This window comes from Cyprinodon tularosa, unplaced genomic scaffold, assembly GCF_016077235.1.
Source record: "Cyprinodon tularosa strain WSP-4 unplaced genomic scaffold, ASM1607723v1 ctg273, whole genome shotgun sequence".
Classification (NCBI taxonomy): Eukaryota; Metazoa; Chordata; class Actinopteri; order Cyprinodontiformes; family Cyprinodontidae; genus Cyprinodon; species Cyprinodon tularosa.
In genome coordinates, this window is record NW_024038978.1 from 331119 (window position 1) to 358566 (window position 27448).

The window sequence follows — 27448 nt, forward strand, 5'->3', positions numbered from 1 at the left end:
TCCTTGTTTTTCATTAAAATGAAATTCAACGATTCACAACAGTTTAGATTACAGCTGCAAACTTTTAGCTACATATATTTACAAGGCCATTGCTCATAAGTGATATGAGGTGATAAATGATGACGATGGTGATTCGATCTATTATGCACAACAGCTGCTTCAATATGAAATCATTGCAGATAGACTGATATTTCAGAGAGCTTATGAGCAGCAGTCTAAAAATAGCAACATATTTTTACATGACAAGGGTTTCGTATCAAGTGATACTAAACACTACATCATTTCTAGCCTGGGCAAAAGTCTCAAAAGATTTCTTTACAGAATTTTAAAACAGGTAAAGCTTAAAGTCGTAGGGAAGCAGCTGTTCGACTTTACACGAGTGAATAAAGTGAAATTGATTGGTCGTTTATCAAGGGGGCGGGATTGTTGTGGTGGAAGGTTCGCAAGCTTTTTGTTTGTGGCCCGTTTGTCGGAAGCATCTTGCTAACCAGTTAGCCACATTTTCTCAATTTTGGGCTAATATCTGATAAATAGTACATTTATATAAATGTTTAAGCAAGAACGATTTGCCATTTAAATATGATTTCCCTATGAACTTTAAACTATTGAGAAATACATGAAAATTTCAGGACAGAATACTGGTGGACAAAAAAAGGCTTTTCATCTTCAATGCAAAATGTTAAAAATTCTTTAAATTTTGGTATAATTATTGCTCTTAATGGGTGCTTCTTTCAGCTTATAGCATGTTTTAAAGTCTCTACACTCCAGTTAAAGATTAATAGATTACTAAATTAGTTGATTTTTTTTTTAATAATCAATTATTAATCTATATCTTTCCACGTCTTCTAACAGAAATCATTACCTTTCCTTCTTTATCTTACTGTTTGTCAGATTAGACAGAGGTTTTACTTTGACATATTTCATAGAAAACATCATTGTACAGGGCTGGGCTTTGACTAGGCCACTCTAAAAGATCCATATGGCTTATAGTAATAAAATTGCCCTGCAGCTTTCTCTGTATATTTACATCTCTGATCCAGTTGCAACTCTTTTAAGTGGAGTGCACCACTGACAGCTGTCGTGTCGTCAGATGCTGTCCCCCCCCCCTTTCAGCTTTTGATCTCCGCAGCTGTTCAAGAGATACCATGAAGAAGAAGGCTGACTAATGATTTCCTTTTCTAGACTTTCGATGGATGTCCTTGTCTTCTTAGATTTTCAAAAGGGCCAAACTTTCAGCGGGTTTGGATTTGTATTAAGCATTGTTCAGTGAGCTAGTTAAAGCCTTTGATATTCTCCATCTCCTGACCCCATGTTCATCTTCTCCATATCTTGTCCCCAACATGTCTGGTTTGTTTCTCTGTTTTCCAGAGAGCACAGGATCCCTTCAAATAACACAAAGCTGGAAAGCATCCACTAACTGGATGACTTCCAAAACACTCTGACTGGATTTTATTTAGTGGCAATATATGGAGTGGATTTTGTGCCATTATCGGTGCAACCAAAGAAAATGTTTTATAAATGGAAATTTAAAAAAGAAAACACATTTGGTTATCTCATTAATTGTTTTGGTTTGTAATATTTAATTTTTTTACATTTATTTATTTTTTCCAATATCCCTATTTTTATATTCAATTGTTTGTTTTTTTACATACATTTTCTCTTTTCAGATTGAGTTTCATGAACTCGATAATTTTCAAATTGCATTTTAAAGGTTGCATTCTCTGCACTTTTGGGGGTGGGTTTTCCTTAGGAGTGAGGAGTAGAGATGCATTTCTATTGATCAGCTTACTGTAGCAAGGACAATATATTGGTCAATGTGCGCATAAAAAGTGAGAGTTTCTCGTGCTTGAAGTGGAGAGAATGAACAAGCGGATAGAAAAAGTATAAAGTCTGTCACAAAAAAATAATAATAATAATAATTGTATATAAATATAAAATCTGTAAAATATAACAAATATTTTATAAAATTTGGGGAAAAAATGTAAGAAAGTTACTTGTATTACTAGTAAATATTTTTTTTATTAGAAGGTTTTTCAAATGTTCATCTGGAACGCATTTTTTTCAAATTTCAATTTACAAAATCTCTTCCTTGCTTGGAACAATACGACAGAGTATTAGGGCCAGGCTAGAGTTTTTTTTATTTTATTTTATTTTTTAATACAAGAATAAATGTTGCAACATTATTAAGTTGTAATATTACAGGAATAAAGTCATAAAATTACAACAATAAAGTTAAAAAATAAAAGAGAATGAAGTTACCACAAACAGGAACATGCTTTCTTCGATACAGACAGTCGTTTTCACAATCGTTACAAAGTTAATTATAATTATAGCGCCATAATTATAATAATTTGATGCTGGTGCGCTGCAAGATTTAATATGTCCTTATTTGTGAAAAGATGTCAAAGCATGACTTCAGAAGATGCTGGACATTCCTCATTTCAGGGAAGACAGTGCTTCTTGTAAGAGTTGTCCTAAAATATAACGACTCTTGTAAATTTACGACTTTATTCTTGTAATGTTACAATTTTATTCTTGTAATATAACGACTTTATTCTCGTAATATTATTGCTCTATTCTCATAAAGTTAGGGTAATACTCCATGGTAGAACAACATTTACTATAAAGTATCAGAATATAGGGGAATTAATACAAATACATTACAGACTTTTCAGTTTTTAATGTGATAATCAAAGTGAAAAAACAGATCAGTGCATGTCTTTGCTTTGCAGTGAGGTTTTTGGTTGTAAATGGCACCCAAAAGTGTAAAGAGTATCAATACTTATTTTGCATACACCATCTTAGGAGCATGCCAGCTTACTTCCAGTAAGTCACAGTGTATAATGAAAGACCAACTCTTGTAATCACACATTTTGCTCCGAAGATAGAATCCTGCAAACCAGGCTGTCAGGCATCAACTGTATAATTTTCTCCAAGTCTGAGCAGTTTGAAGAAGGTTTGCTTCAATTTTTCCTCCTTTACAATCTCTTGCAAAGTCTTTTTCAGATATAAAAAGCAAAGGCCTTTAGCTGTGAGCGGTGACCACTAATTAAGAGTAGTATTAAAGGGAAGCAGAGGCTGTCATGTTCTTGACTGGGTTTGAGAGGGCGCTGATTGTGCTTGTGGCGTGCGCTAATTAAATCACCCATATGGCAACTTCTTTCCACACTGGTGGAGTCGCTGGTGTGAGACGCTATGAAAGAGGAGACGGGAAGAGGCAGGAACCAAGCCTTTAGTCAAAAGAGGACAGACAAAGTGTCTGTGTGTGGAGGGGGGGGGGGCAAGAGAGCCACAGGATGAGTCGAAAAAGGGTGAGACTGGAACAAACATTGAGGTTCAAGGTGAAGTATCTCTTGAGTCACAGCTAGCATTGAGGCAGGATTCAAGCAAATGTGCCATGCAGATGTGGTGACCAGTGGGTCGGATGGCTGGATGAAGTAACAAAGAGTTGCTTTATGTCCAGATCTCAGCCCGGCGTGGACAGTCTCACCCAGGGATGTGTTGTCTGTCTTCATTGTTCCGTCACAAAGCGCACACGTTTGGTTGGAGAGAAAATCGGAGGCATTTTTTGCTCACTCAGACACACTGAAATCACTAAAGCAATAGAGGACAACATGAACCGCAGGATGAAAGAACAACAAAAAGAACACAGGGGATATCCAAGTTTACTCAAACACAGAAGTTCTGCTTCATTTTACAGAAAACGGTCATTATAAACACCACCCAGCTGGCCTAAGGAAAGCTATTTTGGGTTTGATTAGAAAGGCATTAACGCCTGACGGACACCGGTCAGCTGGGCCTAGAAAGCAAACCATCAGGATCTGTCAAAGTGCAGTCAAAACACATTTTCATATTCATCTATTTTTGAGCGTAATAACCGGCAGAGGGGCCAACTTCCTGCCACAATAACTGGAAAGTCTGAGGTGTTTCATTGAAAATAGAAAGGAATCTGATTTGTTTTGACTCTGCAGCTGGACAGAAGACAGGTCGTCAATAATGAACTTTGTTTTTAACCTGAAGTGACTGGCTTCGCAAATTGACTGTATGAATAAAAAGAAAAAGGGATCTAAAAGAAACAAAATGTTCTCCCACTCCCCCTAAAGCAGATGTGACAGCAACTTCAACTTGAATTATGCATGACTTGCATGGAAAGAAGGATTCCATGTTGCACACAGCGATACAAATCTAAATGCAATTATCAAGAATGCATCCTTCCTAAAGCGCTCTAGGATTAAGGATCACCATGAATAACAGACATAATACCGGTCGCTCCATTAATTACTTTTTAACCAACATGTTGAGAGGTTAGTTTACTTTCAGATCTGCATCTCAAGTGACCTTTTCTACCTTCCCAGTGACATCATTTTCCATAGAGAATCAGATAACCCTGAATTACTTTGAAATCAGCGCTATATCGACTTTCTCTTTCGTAAAGTCACAATCAGATAAGAGACAATAGAAGTTATAAGGAAATATCAATCTTTGAAGATGCCACTAAATAAGCATAACCAGAACAGACAGGCTGATGCAATGAATTGGTTTTATTTTCATGCAGCACATAACCCAAAGCGACAAAGATACTCTTCTGCTAACCGTAAATGGTTAGTTTTCTGCTGCATTAGAACCGATACTAGACTGGCTAGTTAGAAACTGAGAAAGCTCTTTCCAATTAGTGAAAACACCAGAATTAATGACAACAGATTGAAGAGTGTTAAAAGTATTTCTGCTGTTCCTGCAGGATCCCAGAGCCGAGTTAGACGTCAGTAGGTAATAAGGAGGGTTATTATTGTTTACTAAAAAACAAAGACTGACAATAAGAAAACTAATATATTTATTAAATAAAAACTACAATCGAAATGAGAAACTATAACTGACTGAAACTGTATAATGGGCCCATAAAACAGCTAAAATACCCTTTTTTTGTGCTTATCAATCTTTTTAATAAGCCTTGGAAACTGATGTGAAATATTTTTTGCTTTTTCTTTTTAATGAATGGGCTAAATTAACTATAATTTAACAAATTTTTTAAAAGATTGCATCTCGCATTAAGCATTTATTATTTATATGCACAACTTAATAAATACAGAACTCTGAACTTTTGAATCCTTTACCTTAAAATGAACCAAAGTAGGAAAAAGCTAAAACTAGTACTAAAGATACTGTAAATTAAACTAAAACTAAGATTTAATAAAATAATTGCATCTGATAAACAATAGCAACCCCAATCTAAAATCTAAAACTAATTGACAATGATAAAAATTATGCTTATATCTAAATGAAATTAAACCAGAATGAAAAATGAAAAACTATTAGAACCTTGACAGGAAGTCTCTAATAGTAAGGTTTTTTTTCTGTTTGCTCTTTCAATCTTGCTGTACTACAAAGCTGTCTTTCTCAGAATTCTGACTTTAATCTCAGAATTCTGACTGAATTCTGACAATAACAAAAGTCAGAATTCTGAGAAAAAAAGTCAGAATTCTGAGATTAAAGTCAGAATTCTGAGAAAAAAGTCAGAATTCTGAGAAAAAAGTCAGAATTCTGAGAAAAAAGTCAGAATTCTGAGATTAAAGTCAGAATTCTGAGAAAAAAGTCAGAATTCTGAGAAAAAAGTCAGAATTCTGAGAAAAAAGTCAGAATTCTGAGATTAAAGTCAGAATTCTGAGAAAAAAGTCAGAATTCTAAGATTAAAGTCAGAATTCTGACTTTTTTTCCCATACTATACTGAAATAAAATAAAAAAAATCAGTTAACTTTTTTTTTTTTCAGTGGCCCTAATCCTCTTCTGTACTTCTCTGATATTAACTGTAAAAAAAAAACAAAAAAAAAACATCAAATATCAGATATGTCTCCCTGTTTTTTTTTCTTTTTTTTGCATGTTTTCCTCTGTATCGCCGCTCACACTGAGTCGGGTTCCGCTGGAGGTTTCTTCCTGTTAAAGGGGAGTTTTTCCTCTCCACTGTCACTACAAGCATGCTTAGTGTGAGGGATTGCATTTGAGTCAATGAATCGATGCAATCAACTGGTTTTCCTTAGACAGAAAAGTTAGAATCAATTTCACTGTATGATCTGGTTGAATTGTAAATTGCCTTGAGATGACGTGTTGTTAATTGACGCTATATAAATAAACTGAATATGTCTTAGCCCAGACAGACATATTTACACTAACAGATTAGAAAAAAAGTTTAGGCAGACAAAGTTCACCATTTTCAGTTTTCATCCTTTCTCCTTTGTGCATAGAACCTTCCAGAATGTCTAAACCTTTAATTGACATTGGGAATGATGACATCCAAAGAATTTTCTAACTTTAAAGACACAGCATGACTGACATGTACCGTATTTTCTGCAAAGCCTTTAATCCTCTGTAATTATTATCATTGTTGTTCTTGTTTAATAATCTAATCTAATCTAAGTCTGTTTTTAACACTTCAAAACTCTCAACAATACAAAAGAAATCTTGCATGAAGCTCAAAAGGGCGGCAAGAGACAGTACTTTATTAAACTTAACATTTAAATATTTTTTAACTGACATACCAATCGTTGTTTTGCTTTTTTCGCAGTATTCAAGCTGCATCTGGAGGCACCTGTGTGTGTTACAGCCTTCTCTTCCCTGCAGCTCATGTTGCCTGTCTAAGGTGCCTTGTTACCAGAAGCTAAAAATAGCAAAGACATCAATCAGTGCGATAATAATGCTTGGTCAGATGGGACACAAATTCATTTTTTGATACCCTAGGATTCACACTAATGAGTCAGAAACGCTTAGACGGGGCTCAGCTGCAGCATGGAGCAAAACAAAGATATTACACATGATGGTCTCTTGCCAGGAAGGGTGACGGGCTGTTGGAAAGAGAAACTACACATGATGTAATCCCAAGGGAGACGAGTAACAAAACCATGAAGCTCCTTATTAGACCACAAAGCAGCTGCCAATTACAACAGCATTTGACAAAATACACCAAGGATTGTCATTGTGGTGTACCCAGGGAAGTACAGCATCCTCTGCAGCGGAAGAAGGCACTTGAAAGTTGCACAGAAGACTTTGCAACTTCAGATTTAAATGCTAGTAACATCCTTAGCGATCGCCATTCCACTTCAGTTTGCAAAACTGGGCTAAAAAAAAAAAATTGTATTCTCGTAGCTTATTAGCTGTCATCCATCAGATTCTTCCTGTTGCTCGGTAACTGTACAGTTTTCATAACAGCGCCAATAAAATCCATACACTTTAAACCCAATTATGACACAAATACTCTCAGGGAAGTCATTAAAACCTTCCAGGGATAAGCAGGTATTATCCAAATGTCAACCACTAGAAAACTGAGAGTCACAGAGAGCGCAATAAAATGTGACCACTTCATCTAATGTTGATAATATCCAAACTTTAACAGATATAATTGTAAAGTTTGAACAAAAAAAAAGATGTTTTGTATAATGATCTGGGAAAACACGCAGTTTTTTTTTTCAATTAAATTGTTTATACTGTGAAACCTTCACATAAAATCCGGAGGTCACATTAATTATAAAATGAGTTTACTGCATTTAATTTCATCTCTACTTCTTGGTGAAAAACAAACAGAGGCAGCTGTTGGCCTGCAGGAAAAATATATTTTAAGGAGAGAAATAACAATGTGCATCATACCATCTTCATATATACCAGACTTTAACATGACAGTGGCAGCATCATGATATGGGAATGCTCCTCATCAGTAGACAGGTTGCAATGTTGAAAAAACTATTCATTTGTTTATTACAGGAAAGGATTATAAGTAAAAAAATGGAGCCTGAGCAACAAAACATCGTTTTATAGCTATCCAACTTAGAAAGGCCTAAAATCCAGGTCCAAATATTAAAATATTCTGAGAAATGACCAGAAAATTGCAGTAATTTAATTTAACAGCATGAGGTCAAAGAAAGGGAAACAAAGAAAGGGGAGAGATGTACACCTCTAGATGCCTAAAGCTGGTAAGGTAAACTTCCAAAAGACTGGCTGCTGTAATCGCAAAAAAAGATAAAAAGCGTTATAATTTAATGACTTTTAATAATTTTTAATGACCCGTGGAAACCCTGACAAATTTAATTCCAAAGTTTTAAAATATCTAAATGGGAAAAACACTAAAAAAGACATGAAATCTTTTGTACAGAACTGTAAAATCTAGAAACATAGCAAGAAGCAATTCTAATCAAGTCCAATTTCCCAGAAGCTGCTTCTTCGTTAGCATTTTTTAATACCCCGCATCCCTTCCTCTGCCTTCCAAACATACTGTTGTAGGGGTGTTTTTTTTTTACGCTCAGGTCTACAGGTAATATGACTGGCAGTGGTCAGCAAGCTCACACCAGACGAACTCTACAGCGCTAAGGACTCTGACAGAAGTGCAAAAGAACGGCACATGTGTGGTAAGAGTTTCACAATTGAGGTCATTTAAAGCTGCTTCTGCATTTTATAGTCTGCTTTGAATGATCCAGAATCATGCAACACATTCTGGACACAAAACCCTTCAAACGCAACAGATTCAAATTGCTTTCTTCACTTTGGGACGGCATGCACATCAAAAATTGCACAAGTAACACAATGCATGTAATGATGTGAAGTCTGAAGTGATGCGAGCTGGATGAACCAAGGTTGGGGATTCCTGTAGGATTCTGTAAAGACTGCACCAATTTTTTAACAAGAGAAGCTGAAGACTTTTCTTTTAAAAGAAAAAGACTGAATAAAACGAATTATGTAAGAAAGGACGTTTGTGAACTTAACTCCATTTGTGTGGCAGTCAAACAGGAAGTGAAAACAGTGCAATCACAAAGAACAAAAGCTGATATATATTTAAAAAAAATAAAAGAAAATGGCTTCTTTTTTTTAACCAGGTGACAGGCAGTGGTTCAGCTTGGTAGGGAAAGAAACAAACAGTTGGCAGAAAGAAGCACCTCCTCTCAGCACAAAAGAAGCAGATATCATTCATGAACGGGATGTGTGGCTTTTTCGAAAAAGGAAGTAAACGACACACTTGGCTGGCCTTTAACTCGTCGCCTTTAAAGTTAACTTTTAAAGCTGTGATGCTGGAACAAACTAAGCTTTATGATTAAAATAAACTTTCTGGGTGAATTAAATAGACATGTTCCAACTGACCAGCTAGTTAAAAAGTCTGACAACATATGTATTTAATCAGTAAAAACATTGTGCTTAAGATCAGGTCGCTAGACAACAACACTCTTTAGTGTGGAAGTTCTACCTTAGGGAAGACTCAAAGTTAGCATCAGGTATTACAATAAATAAAGTAAAAGGAAGCAAAGAAATGTAGGTATTCAAAAGAAAACATTTTTCAAATGATATGTCAGCAGTTTATCCAGCTGCTTCAATAGACCTCAGGTTTATTTGAAGAAGAAGAGAACTGGACCAAGCCAAGCTTTTTCCTTCATTGAGTTAGAGTTAAAGCTTCTAACCTCTTTTCAATCATACAAACTGAATTTAAAATATTAGTGAACTTTTAGAAATATCACCCTAGGGTTGCCAACTCTCTGAAAAAAAAACAAAAAAACAAAACAAAGGACACCTCATGTGTTTGCAGGCTGACCCGATTGCCTTTACCCTTCCTGGCGTGGTGATTTTTTTTACTATTTGACTCAAATCTGCATTGAATTAGATGCATATTTGTTAGTGACATGAACACATGGGAAACAAATTATTATCCAGCAGTTCCCTTTAATACAAAATAGCAAACTTTGCTGATTTAAATAAGTATCTTAAACATAACCCTGTCCTGCTTATCATCAAACTGAAAAAATGAATATAAAACAATAAATAAATGCACATTTTTCTGCAACAGCAAACTTGTGCAAACTTGTAAACATATTTCTGCCTTAAATGCAATGACTGTATGCTACAGTTGTAAAACAGAAAAAAAAAAACATTAGCTCAATGACACATTATGTGGTGATAGCCTATTTTTTCCACTTATTTCCTCTGAGTTCTTGCAGTAGTGAGGAGTTGTCCATTCGTCCCCCATACTGCTCTGTTTTCTCCTGCAATCTTCTCCATGAACACTTGGCTCGACCAATGGGATGAGGGCATACTGGATGGTTACCTATATGGGGTCAGCTCATTGGTCACAATGCATGACAGGGCCCCGGGAACAAGTTTACCGTAAGTTTTGTATCTAACATGCCCTTGTTCTTCATTTTCCATTAACTTTTTACTGATTATTTTTTAATCTCACAGTAAATACGGGACAAAGTGTTTCTTTTCCACTAAATACGGGACAGGTACTTCTATTTCTAAATACTGAACGATTCCATTTTTCAAGAGATGGCAACCCTATATTAGACTTAAGTTAAGGGTTTACACACAGAATATCATGTCTAGCCAGCAGCTACAAATGCTAACCAAGCTTAGATTGATAGCTAATATAAAATATTATATATTTTAATTGTTAATGACAACTAACAGCAGGAAGGTGAGAAAAATTCTATAGAAATTTGGTAATTCATAGAGGTAAATGTGTTGAAGCAGATCAAAGTGTTTTTTAAAACCTATTGGTCTCTAGTTTTACTCAGTTTAATAACTTGACTCATACATTTGACTCCAAACTTTATGTCATTGCAGCAGAAGCCAAAGTGTCAGCATGGGCAGGGGGATTTTCTAAATGCTGAGGTTTATCACAGCCAATGGGAGAAAAAAAAATAAGGTGTGAAGATGCAGATGGGCCATATGTTGGTGGGCTTCCTGTTCGCTTCACCGGACAGGGAAGAGGAGGAGGCCTGCTGGCTTCCTGTCTGCTTTTATACACAGCCAGAAAAAGGCTCATTCAATTCTGATAATGCTAAATATCGAAGTTTAAACTCACTAATTATTGCATTGATGCTGTAATAAAAAGAAGAAAACAGAAGAGAAATAAGCAGAAGTAATGCCTTTTTTTATTTTTACAGAACAGTTAGGAAAGTTCAGTAAACATCAGGTCCAAATGGACCTCTATCTGTTAATAAACGTTTGTCTGATAATAAAACTTTGGCAGACAGGACCCTGATTTTCACAGAAATCAGGGAGAGAATAACAACTAGTCTCTTTGTTTTTCAACATTTAAGCGGGGCCTGAACATTAGCACTTATATATACATGTGATAAATTGCATAGGTCATATTAGAATGCTACACTGATACCATGAAGGCGGTTTTACACCAGTATCATTGATAAAATGTCGAAACCGCTAAAGGTGGCTGAAACACAGATGAGAGATAGGAGGAATTAAACTATCAGTAATAGTTTTAATTTCCTTCATACGAGTTTTCTGAAATCAGTTCATCCTAATTTGACCAAACGAGCAATTATTGGGGGAAAAAAATCATTGAAAATCCTTTATATATATATATATATATATATATATATATATATATATATATATATATATATATATATATATATATATATATATATATATATATATAAATAAAATTTAATGGATCAGTGAATTCCAAGAAAATTGTTCCAAGCGTTTTGATATTAATGGAGATTTGATAATAATTCCCCGCTCAAACTTTACTTTCCGAATAACAAAAGTCAGACAGTTTTTCTCCCAGCTCATTTATCTGATTCTGCAGGTTCTCTGCGATGAGAGCAAAGCCGAGGGTAAAATGAACAAATCTTACCCAGGTTTCCACTCCTTTTACCGCTGGTTACATCAGCATTCAGCAACAACGCTCATCCTTCTCACTCAGTTCACACACCTCACAAGAGACCCTGTATATCAAGACCTAGCTCTAGCACTTGTCAGGGAGTTTTCCAGCAGGCCCTGTGAGCCCCTTTTCAATTTGTTGCGGTTCCCACACCTCCTGTAAAAAACCCTTAGACTGAATCCCAGATCCACAGATCCAGGACTTTTCTATGCCAGTCCTCAGGTCACCAGCCCCAAACTCTCTACCCTTCCTCAAGCAAAGAAAAAGACAACAAGCTCAGAACAATGAGCCATTAAGCACCTCTCTTTTCAGGAGGAGGATTGGGGTAACCTGCCACATAGGGAGACAGGGCAGTTGGAGAGGCAATGGGGCCACTTTGGGGCCGACATGGCATGAAAGTGAATAAATAAATGAAGAAATCCCCTTTTTGTAGCTGGAGACCAGCGGAGCCAGAAAAAGGCCCGTGGTGTTGCCACAATGAGGGACCCCAGCAAACCATAGCAAGCTTCTCTTTCTCCCAGAAGCTGTAATTCACATCTCTCCTCAACTCGCCAGAAAAGAAACTCCCACCACTCCTCCTTCGCCCACCGGCCAGTCTCTAACTGTCTTCCAAGAGAAACTCTCTTTGGCAGACCCAGTCACCAAAACACAAAGTCCTCTTTGAACGCCATCCAGGTTTTTTTCCGGCCCTTTTTTCTCTTGCTCCTCATCTCATTCACTTCCGCTTTGAAGGACTTTAAACTTAAAGGTTCTTTGAAAAGCTCACATGGGCGGAAACGAAACACTACAGGGGTACGAGATCTCAGAGCACGGACACGCAGTGCTAAATTAGTGACTTCCTGTCTTAAGCCTCCTCACCAAGCCCACACTGGCAATATGATGCACATAATCAAAATTATGCCAAATTTCCTAGAATTCTTAATGTCAAAATGGTCCAGCTGTCGTTCTTGCTGAGATGCAGTTAGAGCAAATGTCTTCTATAGCTTTTAACATGGCCGATGCGTGCAAATTTTGCGAGACTCTCACAATATGCTGTGCGCCTCTTTTGTACACAGCCGAGGTATAATCTTTAAAATAATCTGTCGATGACAGCTATTGAGACTGCTGTAGAATATAATCAGCATTATGTTTCAATGGGTAAGGTTCTGTGCAGTGAGTCTTTTTTTTCAATGTGGCTTCCTGTTGACAGGTGACATGTGTTGATCTGCAGATAACATCGTGGACCAGATTGCAAAAGCCATCTGGAGGTCTGGACGAGTTTTTTTGGGGGCCGACAGACGTGAAGTCGACAGACTGAATCACAGTGTGGGAAATAAGGTGCCGCGTGAGATGTCAGAGTGACGTGCACCTACAACAAACCCACGAGGACAAAGAGATATATGGAACCATGCACCTCCAACAGACCCATCACCCCTAAAGAAGAAAAGATTTTAAAAAGTTAACATAAAGAAATCAAAGCTAGAAATGTGCCACACCTGGTATTTAACTGGGTAGACATAAACAGTCTGCACATCTGTGGAGAATAGGTGGTGGCAAAGACATGATTAGTGCCTAAGGATACACAATAATGGTCATTTAGGGAAAACCTGTAGGATGATATTACAGATCATACACTGATCAGTTAGAGACAGAAAGCAGCAGGTTAAAACCCCTTTTTTGTTGGAAAAAAAAAAGGTCTTTTTATAGCCCTGAAAACACTCAGGCAGCTGACCCAAATACTATCCCAGCTTCTCATTTTGGCAGCCATTGTTGAAAACAACTGGTTTGAGTTTCCACTGAAATGTTTCTGGTGTCGTTTTATATTCCACCTCCTCAGGAGCAGAACATAACGTCCAAGGGACAAAAGTAATAAAATACGTGCAAATATTTGATTTTGAAAAGGCAGCAAAGTGCTGATTCGATCAAAACAAACATCAGAAAATATGTGTCTTTTTCTACTGAGGAGTTCCAAAAATAAATAAATAAATAAATAACAATACTTGGATAAACTATAACAATGTGGAATTTTTACTGAAAGAGTTCAACTATGTGTCACTTGAACCATTATAAGAGCCACAGCAGTAAAAATCCTTCAAAATAAAAGCCACAGTGATACTAAGCTCCAATAAAAATTAGCACCTTTTATAGAAAATTAATAAAACTTAAAGATTATGTTTTTTTGTCTTCAAATTCTAGTATCCTGAGCTTAAAGGTTAAAACAAATATTTTAAATATCTAAATTTTAAATAAATGTCAGTAAACTTTTATCCTACATTATCTTAACTCAATTAAAAAATGCTATGCCTCTTTCCAGGGTAAAGCTAAAAGAAGGGAGAATTACTTTGACAAGGCCATTCTAAAGCCGGACACACACTACCATTCAAAAGTTTCTCCTTAATTTTGAAGGAACATAACTGTACTTTTCAAGGAAGATAACTTTAAACTAGTCTTAACTTTAAAGAAATACACTCTATACATTGCTAATGTGGTAAATGACTATTCTAGCTGCAAATGTCTGGTTTTTGGTGTAATATCTACATCGGTGTATAGAGGCCCATTTCCAGCAACTATCACTCCAGTGTTCTAATGGTACAAATTGTTTGCTCATTGGCTCAGAAGGCTAATTGATGATTAGAAAACCCTTGTGCAATCATGTTCACACGTCTGAAAACAGTTTAGCTCGTTACAGAAGCTACAAAACTGACCTTCCTTTGAGCAGATTGAGTTTCTGGAGCATCACATTTGTGGGGTCAATTAAACGCTCAAAATGGCCAGAAAAAGAGAACTTTCATCTGAAACTCGACAGTCTATTCCTGTTCTTAGAAATGAAGGCTATTCCATGTGAGAAATTGCTAAGAAATTTCCTACAACGGTGTGTAGTACTCCCTTAGGAGGACAGCACAAACAGGCTACTATGTAATGAAGATGCCAGTTGGGGACCTGTGCGGCGTCTGTTTCTCAAACTAAAGACTCTAATGTACTTATCTTCTTGCTCAGTTGTGCAACGCGGCCTCCCAGTTCTTTTTCTACTCTGGTTAGAGCCTGGAAATGGGCCTCTATACACCTACGTAGATATTGCACCAAAAACCAGACATTTGCAGCTAGAATAGTCATTTACCACATTAGCAATGTATAGAGTGTATTTCTTTAAAGTTAAGACTAGTTTAAAGTTATCTTCATTGAACAGTACAGTGATTTTCCTTAAAAAAATAAGGACATTTCAATGTGACCCCAAACTTTTGAACAATAGTGTACACTGTACGATTTTTTGTGTGCTGAAAGCCCTGAAAGCAAAGGGTGATGTATTTGGACAAAGACATTGCTGAGCAAATGTGGCTACTACGCTCCGTAAATTTTACAGAAAGAACATTTTACGGCTGACTGAATTTCAAACATGTTTTATTTTCTCCCGACGTCATCATTCCTGATCGGGAGGTGGACGTGAGAAGCTCATCGCTCCTCGTTACCCCATGTACACCACACCATGCATGATCAGGCTAGAAAATCGTCCCGAAAAGGGAAAAAAAATAAATTGTACAGTTTATGCCCAGCTTAAGATGAGGATTTTTGTCCTGTTGAAAGGTAAAGCCCCAGTTTCTGGTTGTTTGCAGCTCCCTGCATCTTCTCAGACACTGATCTGCATACATATTCCCAGACCATGACAATGCCCACACCATGCTTTAAAGTGTGGATTTTAGGGGTGTCGGAGTAAAGAAAGAACAACTATGTGTTGTAACTTTTAAAATTTTAAGAGTATTATCTAAATAAAAAAACATGTACTCTTTAATCCCCTGAGACTTTTTGGCTGCCCTCTTCTATATGCTCATTTTTTCATAACAAAAAAAAGCCCTTTTATTGTCCCACAACAGAGAAATTGTGGCGTTACAGCAACAAAAGCATTACAGCAAAAGCTGACCTTAAAAGTGCATAAAAATAACAGAATAAGTGAGAGAGTTTAAAAATAAACAACATGCTTATATATATTTTCACAAATATAAATACTGTGCAGTCACCCCAAGAATAAATAACTAATGTACAGCTGTGGACATTTTTACAGTGGTAGATATCCGATAATAGCAGCAACACCTGAGATGTGCAAAATGACACTAGCATGTTATTTAAGTGACCAAGATAGAAACTGTGCAAAATCAGCATGAATTTAATGTATTGAGATGGCTGGGAGCAGTAATGGAAAGATCTGTTTTAAAATAAGGATTCATTCTCTTATTTTATTTGCCCTTAAGAGCTGCTGTTTTCTAATTTCTTTCTGCTTTTTTGCACAATTGCAATAAAATAAATTCCGATTCTGATTCTTTTGGCTCCCATTTATCCCTCAACCTGCCGCACATAAAATACAAACGAGGTGTTGCAAAGGGATTTAGATACTCTCTCCAAAGCACTGTATGTTCCAGCTTGGTGCAAAGCTAAAGAAGAGTAAAAAAAAATGATTTTATAGGGTTTTTTAGACTGCTGTCATTTTACAGGTCTTTCATCAGCTCATCTCTGGTTGCATTGAGGAAGTGACTAAATCATGTGCCTGCTTCCTTAGTTCATAAAGAAACTTGGAACTTGCCGAGTCTCCATCATTTCCACCCAATCACCACTTTAAGCCTCACAGAGGAAGTAGATCTTTAAACTCCATCCAACAACAAGGACCTCATTTCCTCATGAATTTACAACTTAGTCCAGGTGGATTAATGTATAATCTCCCTGCTCAGTGAAACATTTTTACCGTTTGTCTCCCAAACAACAATCATTCAGTCCTGACATTACATAACCTTAATTTTTGAGACAGAGATTATGACTGTCTTGTTCCCTGTAGCGCCGCCTGTTTCATTATGAGCAAGAAGAACGTCACTTTCTCCAACTGCGGTTTATCTGAAATTGAGTTTCTACTGTGCCAACTTACAGCAGCAAGAACCTGCAAGCATCTCCTTAGGAGTCGGTGGGGGAGGAGAGTGTTTTCCCCCATTTTTTTTTTCTTTTACATCATGCCTTTGGGTCTAACAGTGGCTCAGACTTGTTAACTTGAATGCTTAAAATTCCTACTGCATTCTAATGCCTTAAAGAAATGGCTTATCAACACACATGACTATAAAAAGCACAGAAAGATTAAGTTGGAAACAGTCAATTACCTCCCTGCTGCTTTATAGTGAGTCTGGCTGGTACAGCTCTTTCACCATAAATCACTAAATGTCCAAAAGTTAAGAGACGTTAAACTAAGTTTGCATCAGTTGCACCGTTCATTAATCTGATTTACAGGTTATGCACATAAGAAGCAGAGTTTAATTAAAATAAAGACCCCCCTCAAAAGCCCTGTGGATGGGAAGAGTAGCTGCTCTACGTTCTGTTAAAATGCAACAGGTTGCAGTTCAGCCCCCCCTCTTTGCTGTGTTTATCCGACTGCAGCGAGCTGTAACCACCAGTGTTGTGGTATAGAAGAGATGTAGAATCTGGAGCTATTTATACTCTCTAGCCAAGAGAAATTCAATGCTGGTCTTTCCCACAGAGTGGGGAGGGCAGGAGTGGCAAAACAAAAAAGGGTCTTCAACAAAAAAAAAGAGGAAATAGGAAAGAGGTATGACACATGCTAGAGCTCGTGGAGGAAGCTCAAGGCTGGCTTCCTGTATGTCTGTCTTCCTCTGCATCGACTGGATGACTCGTTGTGTTTGTGTACGGACCGGTGCACGTGTCATCCTGTTTGCTTGGTCAGTCCCGTATAAACAACAGCAAGGGTTGCATAGAGACAGACCCAGGGTGACGACATGACAGAGACAGTCCAGCACTGTTCAACCTCATGATGTGCATGAAATGAGCATAAATTTAAATCAGCACTGCCGCAAAAATAGAGAGAGAGATAGACCGATACATCTGCCAGCCGATATTTTGGTCAATTTAAGATTTTTTATCTTTCTTGTATGGGTATTGTCTAATACATGCGTGCATTGGCCGATTCATTAGTGCATTCAGCTGCCATGTTTTGAGATTTCCTTGAAGACAAGCCTGGCATACCCTCCTTTTTTTTTTTTTTATCTATTGTCTTTCATTTGTTTGTTCAATAACTTATCTTTTTTTTTGGTTGAAATCTTTTATTATGCAAATGAAGGAAGAGAAACTTATATTGGCCTCAAAACTTGGCCCACAAATATCAACAGCACATATCTGTGATTGGTTAAATATTTGGGTTAGCCTTAAAAAGCCTGTATCAGTTGATTTTTAGTTTTTTTTTTTCTCCCCTTATGTTATAAGTAAAACAGCTCAGATCATCTATTAACCTACTTAAATTAAGAGCTAATAATACAAATTTGAAGAAATATTTACTTTATTTTAGACCATGTTGGTTTTTCTTGTAATAGAGGGGACAGTAAATCAGTCCCTTTTCATAAAGCTGCCCAGCAGTGTGCAGGAAGAACCCAGCCTAGATGGATCCATGTTACTGATCCATGCTTGACAGCCAGGCACCAAAAAACCCAGAATGGTTCATTCACACATCAGCATTAGAACACTAATCTCCGCTGTGTGTGTGGCCCCAAGCAAAGGTCACAGTTGGCAGGATTCCAGATGTTTCCTATTATCCTACATCACCTTCCTGGTCACTCAGATCCTTTCTGTCTCACACCAAAAACACACATGTCCACTGTCGCTCCTACAGGAGGAGAAACCAGGGTTACTGTGGTTAAAAAAAAAATAAAATAACCCAAGAAATTCACAGTAACCACAGCCATGTTTGTTTATGGTTTGAAGGAAAACCCCTGAAGTCCAGCCGGTATGACGCTGGTGACCGTGTTCGTGTCAAGCAGCCTAAATTCTGGTGGATCCTGAGTGGGGAAAATCCACTTGGCTGGATCGCATCAGCAAAGCCGTGCCCAATAGAGAAAATCCCCGCAAATCTGTGGCACTAAGCAGCGATCTGTTCACACACTAGCAGAGTGTATGTGTGGTGGTGGGGGGAGGGGGGGTCACAACTAAAGCTGTAGACAGAAGTTAACACCTAAAACTTGTCATTAAAAAAACTAGATAAGCCGTTTCTGTCAGACTCTCGTCACTCTGCTCAGAACTTAACAGATTTTAAAGATCCTCGGCGATAACGACGGCTCATTTTAACCCTTTTCCATCCTTCCTCTCTTTCCTCCCAACATCCCGGATGAGCTGCTTGGGGCTGGTAATGGTCAGGGGATGAGAGACATACGGAACAGCTGAGAGGGCCGACGCTGGGTAGGATAACCACCTCCTCCATGTTTCAGCGCTGGTCAGCGACTCACGCTGCGGCTTCGACTGTGTCTGGGTTAAACTTTCCCATCTTACTGTTACTGTGGTTTAAAGTTTAAACCTCCCAAGTTCCCAGAGTTTTCTGTCTTTACAGAACATTGAGTGCTACAGCGCAACCCTTTAGATTAGTTCTAGCCACACACTGCCTGACAGCTGGCTGAAAGAAGGCATCAGGTTATCCTCATACTTAAAAAAAAAAATAGTAGTTGTAGTTGCTTTTGTTTTTTTGTTTTTTTATAGAAATAATAGAAACTAAATGAGTCCCATCCTTTAATTTAATCAAGCTAAAGCTGTTTGAATTAAATGTAAGAAAATAACAGTTTGTTTTCATAGCATAATGTTTGCTAAAGCTTAACTAACACCTGAATAATGAGCTGTATCGCTCTGTTAAAAGGAAAGTAGTGAAGCGCAGGGGTTTGAGGTCCCCAAGGTTGGTAAAAAGGCTCCAAATACTGAAATGAACTGCTGTCCAGTTTGTAATGCTGCTGTAATGGAATGGAAATGTTCTGAAAGGCGTACAAAATGACAATAAAAGTTGTCTAATTCTAAATAGTCAGAACCCCCTAACAGTAAAGAACACGAACAGGGCGGAGGAGAAAGAAAGAAAAGGGACTCTAGAGAAACCAGTTGATATTTATGTCTTTTTCTAAAGGGGGGATGTACAGTAAAAGAATTCTTTAAAAACACAATGAGCAAACGGATTCCTCCAACGCAGCTGAAGCCCCGTCAGTCGCATCACAGCATTAGTTCCAAATTATCAGATTTTACAGACTTCACCTGCGTTCAGCATGAAGGACACGCTGTGGCACCGATGGCTTGAGAAGAAAAATTACAAACAAAAAAAACTTAAAGGCGAACGCATCGTTTTTACTCTCGCTTCTTTGGGAAACTTTCAATGTGAACAATTTGGTTTGAGTTTGGATAAAACTAAATTATCCTCTACTTGACGTTCAGGACGAAGTAAAATCATTAAAGAACAATAATAAATCTATGATGGCTGCTTTGTTTTCATCCCCTATCAATGCTTTACTCTCTTGGCTCTGCAGATTCCCAGTTTTCCCACCCCCCAAACCCTGATCCATACTTTATCTTTACTGAAACAATATGCTGTGAGCTCTCACAGCTAGAGTCCCTTATCAACACCACAGTGAGCCCGATGGTGACAAAGCTATGCAAAGGGTTGGCAGAGGTGTTGGTGGGTGTTTTCATGTGTTACCTTTCCATGCAGCACACAAATAAAGAAGCCATCAGGTCAAAGCAATGAACTAAATAAAACTCGCTGATGCTTATTAAGTTGTTTTGGTTTTTTCCTCAAAATCTGCATTAGTTCATCCTGGCATCAGTTTTTCTTTCCAGTTTTGTCATCATACTCCTCCCAGATGCCTCTGTGAAGAGTTTGGAGGTTTAGTCATTGTTGTTCTGCTCGATTTGGGTTCAGAGGTGTGATCTAGGTCACAACATAACCCTCTGCAGTGCCGTCTGACTTGCAGCTGAGAAGTCATCACGCATCGTTTGGTTTATCAAAGAATTGATTGCCTCCCAAAAAAAGGTAAATGTGAAAACTTCAAGCACGGGATACGAGTGGATTTCCATCGTTTCGGCTGGGGTTTTTTTATTTATTTTTTTTAGTCATGGGTGACAAAACACTCCTCTGCAGACAAAGAAAAAAACATTAAGGAAGTCCTTCACATCGAACAGCGCAGAGGAAAGAAGGAACAAACGCAGAGCTTGACAAATATCTGCCAGATGTTTCAAACAGGGGGGAAAAAAAGCAAGGATTCACAGGAATCACCAGAATGCTAATAAATGCATCACTTATCCCGAGTTAAGAATGATAACAACTAGTCTCTGCTTTCCAGTCAGCAGGGTGCCGAAGGAGAGGAACTAAATAGTCTGTTTGCTTGAGGCTCAGGCTTTGCATCTAAGCCTGACCTTTGACTTTTTGGTACAGAGGGGTGGGCTAGAAAAGAGGGGAATTTGCCTTCAGCAGTTAGCATTGTATCATAATAAAGATGTTTTATGCAGACCACACAGGGGCCCATCCACAATAAACAAGTACCTGAGGTGACATGGCAGAAGGTAAATGAAAGGCGACAGCGAGAAGTGATGGAATGAAAAACCACCTGCAGGTGGGAAGCAAACCAAATGCTGAAAGAAAGGAAAAATAAAAGACCGCCAGTTTATTCATTCAGAAAGCAGCTACCGCACAATCCCGACATGGGAAAGTGCTGAAAAGGGATTCTTATCTCAGTCTAAGGGAAGGCGTGGAGCTGGAGCTGAATGGCTGTGATCATCTATGTATTTTTGCAAATCGAACCTGAGCCTTAAACACACCATGGAGAGGATGGAGAGGTGTGATGCACCAATCAGGGGCCAATTTCAATCGATTTTCCACCCAATTAATGAAACCCACAGAAACTAAACACTAAAAACCACCTGAAACACCTATTCATTTGATTCAAATCTGAAAATGATGCAGAAATTGTGACCATCTTTGTATGTTAGATTAACCACAAGTCGATTATGCAAGAAAATCAAACAAATACAAAGATTGTCACAATTTGTGCACTATTTTAAGATCTGAATTAAATGCATAGGTGTATCAACCACCTGATATGCCAAATAATTTAATTCAAATCTGAAAATGAGGCACAAATTGTGACAATCTTTGTATTTGATTGATTTTCGTGCATAATCGACTTGTGGTTAATCTAAACTGAGATGATCTAACAAAGAGATTCCCTTTTGTAGTTTAAGCCCATGCACGGTTTAATAAGAAACATCTTTTTTTGTTTATGTTTTCTTGTTTTTAATGCATGCATTAGATGGAGATGAAGCAAAGGGACCCAGAGTGAAGAACAGGAACCAGTGCAGAACAGTTTCAAGGCTCGGATCACGAGCGGCTCAGCTCCATCAATTAAACTTTTACTCATTTTTTGAAACCAAAACATCGGATTCCTATCTGCCTAAGTGGAAGACAGGTAGTCGGTGATGCTGAGCGCGTGGGTTCTGGTTTGTACCGTTAACAGCAGTGGCACCCAGAGAGACACCCTGTAGATGTCAAACTCACCGACTGAAGGAAGAGGAGCGTCCGGACATAGTCCCTCTCTGTGTTCAGGATTTCGTTGAGAACGCAGAGCCTGAGCCGCTGCTGTCGGTCCGAGTCCTTAGAGACGTGGATCCCGTTCTCCTGATGCCTGTCGTCCTCTTCCATGATGGGGAAAAGCAGGTCGCGCGCTCTTTGAACAGGAAAACACAACACGCGCTTTCTCTTTGAAGTATCCGCACCCTTAACAGGGGAGGTGTTTCAGTCCATCCTGCAGGAGCAAGTTCTCCAAAAGCTGAGACAACATGAGCTCTGAGAGGAAAGTTCAGGAGGAAAGTAAGCAAACCATGAGCGGAGAGAACCTGGTGGTGGCAGCAGCACCAGCGGAGGAGGAGGAGGAGGAGGAGGAAGGGGAGGAAAGGGGAGGAAGGGGGGAGGCACCTCTGCTCATAATGAGCTCACACTCAACTAAAACAAACAGCTGTATGTCACACCTAAAGCCTCCATCACTAAAGCTGCGATAATGAAGTAAACTGATTAACATTAAACAACTGTGGTTATCCCCGGGAGTTAAAGAAAAATATGTACCTTACATGCAAAAAAAAAACATGCATAAAAAAAATATCTCAGGAAAGAAAATAATTTTATGTCAAACTACCATCTTTGCTTTTTTTTTTTTTTCTCAAAAACTGCTCTTTAAAAAGTAATTTTCTCAGTTAACATAACACTTTTGACACTAAACATTTATTATTTAGTTGGGAATTTATTAATTTATCCCTTAAAACTATATGTTAATATTTATAAAGGAAATATTAAGATTATTTTTAATGGATTTATGTAAATCGTGGACCTTCATTTTAGTTGTGTAGTTATTTATTTTTCTCTAATTCTCATTTAGAAGCAGCTTGCTGAAAGAAATGTAAAAGAAAAGCGCCCCCTGGTGGTTAAAACCATAGGTGCACATAAAGGAGAAAGAAATGGCCTAAACATGGTAGGTTATTGATGTGGGATTTTATTCCAGGTGACAAAAAAAAACTGATCAGGACACTTAATACATATACGGAGGAGGAATAGCGCCACTGAAAAAAAATAAAATAAAAAAGCTGATTTTTAATTTGATATTAGTAAAATATGAGAAAAAAGTCAGATTTCTGACTTAAATCTCAGAATTCTGACTTTTTTCTCACAATTCTGACTTTTTTTCTTAAAATTCTCACTTTTTATCTCACAATTCTGACTTTTTTCTCAAAATTCTGACTTTAATCTCAAAATTCTGACTTTAATTTTAGAATTTGTTCTTTTTTTGTTAAAATTCTGACTTTTTATCTCGCAATTCTGGCTTTTTTCTCAAAATTCTGACTTTAATCTCAGAATTGTGATTTTAATTTTAGAATTTGTACTTTTTTCTCACAATCCTGACTTTTTTTCTCAGAATTCTGACTTTTTTCTTAAAATCCTTACTTTAACATCAGAATTCTGACTGAATTCTGACATCTAACAAACATGTTAGCATCAAGCTGTAGCCATGTCTGTTTTCGAGACTAAACTAGCTCTCTTTTTTAATCGCCTCCTGATCTTCCATTAATGAAATACAGGTGCTGGTCATAAAATTAGAATATCATGAAAAAGTAGATTGATTTCAGTAATTCCATTTAAAAAGTGAAACTTGTATATTATATTCATACATTACATACAAACTCATATATTTCAGATGTTTATTTTGTTTAATTTTGATGATTACAAATGACAACAAATGAAAATCTCAAATTCATCATATCAGAAAATTAGAATATTGTGAAAAGGTTCAAAATTGATGGCCCCTGGTGCCACACTCTAATCAGCTAATTAACTCAAACCACCTGCAAAAGCCTTTAAATGGTCTTTCAGTCTAGTTCTATAGGCTACACAATCATGGGGAAGACTGCTGACTTGACAGTTGTCCAAAAGACGACCATCGACACCTTGCACAAGGAGGGCAAGACACAAAAGGTCATCGCTAAAGAGGCTGGCTGTTCACAGAGCTCAGTGTCCAAGCACATTAATAGAGAGGCGAAGGGAAGGAAAAGATGTGGTCGAAAAAAGTGTACAAGCAAGAGAGATAACCGCACCCTGGAGAGGATTGTGAAACAAAACCCATTCAAAAATGTGGGGGAGATTCACAAAGAGTGGACTGCAGCTGGAGTGAGTGCTTCAAGAACCACCACACACAGACGTATGAAAGACATGGGTTTCTGCTGTCGCATTCCTTGTGTCAAGCCACTCTTGAACCACAGACAGCGTCAGAAGCGTCTTGCCTGGGCTAAAGAGAAACAGGACTGGACTGCTGGTGAGTGGTCCAAAGTCATGTTCTCTGATGAAAGTAAATTTTGCATTTCCTTTGGAAATCAAGGTCCCAGAGTCTGGAGGAAAAGAAGAGAGGCACTTCATCCACGTTGCTTGAAGTCCAGTGTAAAGTTTCCACAGTCAGTGATGGTTTGGGGTGCCATGTCATCTGCTGGTGTTGGTCCATTGTATTTTCTGAGGTCCAAGGTCTACGCAGCCACATACCAGGAAGTTTTAGAGCACTTCATGCTTCCTGCAGCTGACCAACTTTTTGGAGATGCAGATTTCATTTTCCAACAGGACTTGGCACCTGCACACAGTGCCAAAGCTACCAGTACCTGGTTGAAGGACCATGGTATCCCTGTTCTTAATTGGCCAGCAAACTCTCCTGACCTTAACCCCATAGAAAATCTATGGGGTATTGTGAAGAAGAAGATGCAATACACCAGACCCAACAATTCAGAAGAGCTAAAAGCCACTATTAGAGCAACCTGGGCTATCATAACACCTGAGCAGTGCCACAGACTGATCGACTCCATGCCACGCCGCATTGCTGCAGTAATACAGGCCAAAGGAGGCCCAACTAAATACTGAGTGCTGTACATGCTCATACTTTTCATGTTCATACTTTTCAGTTGGCCAACATTTCTATAAATCCTTTGTTTTTATTGGTCTTCAGTAATATTCTAATTTTCTGATATGATGAATTTGAGATTTTCATTTGTTGTCATTTGTAATCATCAAAATTAAACAAAATAAACATCTGAAATATATGAGTTTGTATGTAATGTATGAATATAATATACAAGTTTCACTTTTTAAATGGAATTACTGAAATCAATCTACTTTTTCATGATATTCTAATTTTATGACCAGCACCTGTAGCATCACCAGGGACCCCTCGGGCACGTAAAAAGTCACCTAATTCCGTCATTTTCCACCAATGTGTTACTGTTCCTCCCAAACGACTCATACCCCTCAGTGAAGCTGAGTGATCCCACATCTCTTCCTTCATGGTGCCCATCTACATTAAGACACAAGATTCTGAGATTAAGGTGAGAATTCAGAGAAAAAAGTCAGAATTCTGAGATTAAAGTCTGAAGATGAATAGGGTAAAGAATATTTAAAAAATCAGTTCACTTTTTTTTCTTTTTTTTTTTCCAGTGGCCCTAATCCTCTTCCGTATACTTAACAAGAACCCAAGTGTAGAGCTATTTGTATAGTTCCTATAGGTCCCTCCTATTGCAGGATTTGTTTATAATAACTGAACAAGTTTTAACCAGATGTAACAACAATTCCCAAATAAGAGATGAGTGAACTGAATGGCAATATGTTTTAGGCTACTTTCAACACACAGAGAGAAAACCTATGATTTTGTTCCTCTATATACTGCATATAAGATTTAAGACCAGGTGGGTGTTTATTCCCTGCTCTTTTCTCCCTTTCCAGTTGTAGTTTTTGAAATGGAAAAAAGCAGGAATACATTAATGGTCTTTTTGGCATGATAAGAGGCTAATAAGCTAGTATTGCATTAAACTAGATTCAAAAGACAAACAGTTTGCTCCCAAAAGCATTTTCATGTCTGCCTTCACACACAGAAACCACTGTGATGTGGAAGCCAATGTTAGTCCACAGGGCTGGATCTTGACCCTCACTTTTTGTAGTCTTTACAGCTTCAATCCTGTTTTAGAGAATTTTTAACTAATCTTCCGGGAGCACATTTGTGGGGTTAACGACTCCTGTTGGGCATAAAGGCCTGACTCACAGTCTCCACACTAATTAATTCCATTAACCAATAGGCTAAGTCCAGCCTCCTAATCATATTCTCCTCAATACAAAGAAGTATACTTTGGAGCAGGTGATATATTCTGGGCAAATAACAAACCTAGACATGGTTTGGATTTCCAGACCAGAAGGAATGTCGCCACTGAATGTCTAGAGTTCAGTGGAAGTGTGAATCTGAAAAAAAACGTTAAAGCTGATCAGCCAAGCAGACCTATCCCATGCAACTCTCTGTAACACTGAGACATTTAATGCAGCTATTGAATATTCATCCACAGACTGGCATTCGATGTGGTCATGATGCAACACCACGAACAGCTGACTGATGCATATTTAGAAGTGAGGGGATTGAAGTGCCGGAATATGCTGGAATTCCCTGAGTGACTCATTCTTTCACAGCCGACTGTGGAAGCAGGGATTCAGCAAGGGACTGAATAATAGTTCTAATGCAAAAAATATCCCACTGATATGCTGGATAGAAGGACTATAGCTACTTCTAATTTATAACGTTTTCCCTCTCTAAACATGTTTTTACATACACACATATTGAAGATTACAGAAAAGAAACGTGCACGGAAAAGGGAGAAGACAGACAGCCTCGTTAGGGACTGCCTCAGAAGAGGTTAAAAGTTTAGGCATCTTTACAATGCTGAAAAATAAAAATAAAATCATGACAAGAAATCCAATTAAAGACACATGAAATGTAGCCAGCATTGAGTTTATTGGTGTAGCTTTGTTTATTATTTAGACATTATTTAACCTTATCTGTGAATGTTTAAACTCAGTAGGTTATGGTTCAAATGCCACCAAATTATATTCCAAAAATCACATAATCTGCTATTGTATCATATACATCTATATGCAGGTGGGCTAGCCAAACTAGACTAATAAAGACTCTTTATTTCAGAACACAAACAATAGGAACATATCTAAAGATGGATAAGTTTGATCTTTTTAAGCTTTAACAGTGTTTAATTGATCATTTTATGGGCTATGTTATCACTAAACAAGGTGGTTTAATTCTTTAAAAGAAAGAAAAAAGACAAACAGGTAAGATGTAAATATTTTTAACTATATTTCTGTAAAACAAGACATCAATGAAATTTAAAAGCAAATACACAGGTAGGCTGCAGTTTTAGGTACACGGTTACAGTAGGAAATGTATTGTTTAGCAGATTAAAATGAAAGTAGGAAGACCAAAAAAATGCAAGGCTTGGAAAGAACAAAGGGGAAGAAGGGGATTGGGAAATCCTTGACCTGGAGTCACCTTATTTCATCCTCCATTAAACAAAAGATTAGATGGTTCCCAGTAACCACAACATTAGTCAATTAATTCATCTTATTTACCCAAAAGCTCCTCAAAACACAAAGCAAATATACTTTTAATGAATGAAATT

General features: G+C 37.7%; 1 protein-coding gene across 2 annotated transcripts in view; it reads right to left on the reverse strand.

The window, feature by feature from the left end:
* prex1 (phosphatidylinositol-3,4,5-trisphosphate-dependent Rac exchange factor 1) overlaps window positions 1–22341 on the reverse strand; it is a 120316-nt gene extending 97975 nt beyond the window's left edge. For both annotated transcript variants that reach the window (XM_038289886.1, XM_038289887.1), the window contains exon 1: window positions 21972–22341. In XM_038289886.1, the coding sequence (XP_038145814.1) occupies window positions 21972–22115 (144 nt within the window). In that variant the 5' untranslated portion in view covers window positions 22116–22341. The remainder of the gene's footprint in view (window positions 1–21971) is intronic.
* Between the last annotated feature and the right edge of the window lie 5107 nt (window positions 22342–27448).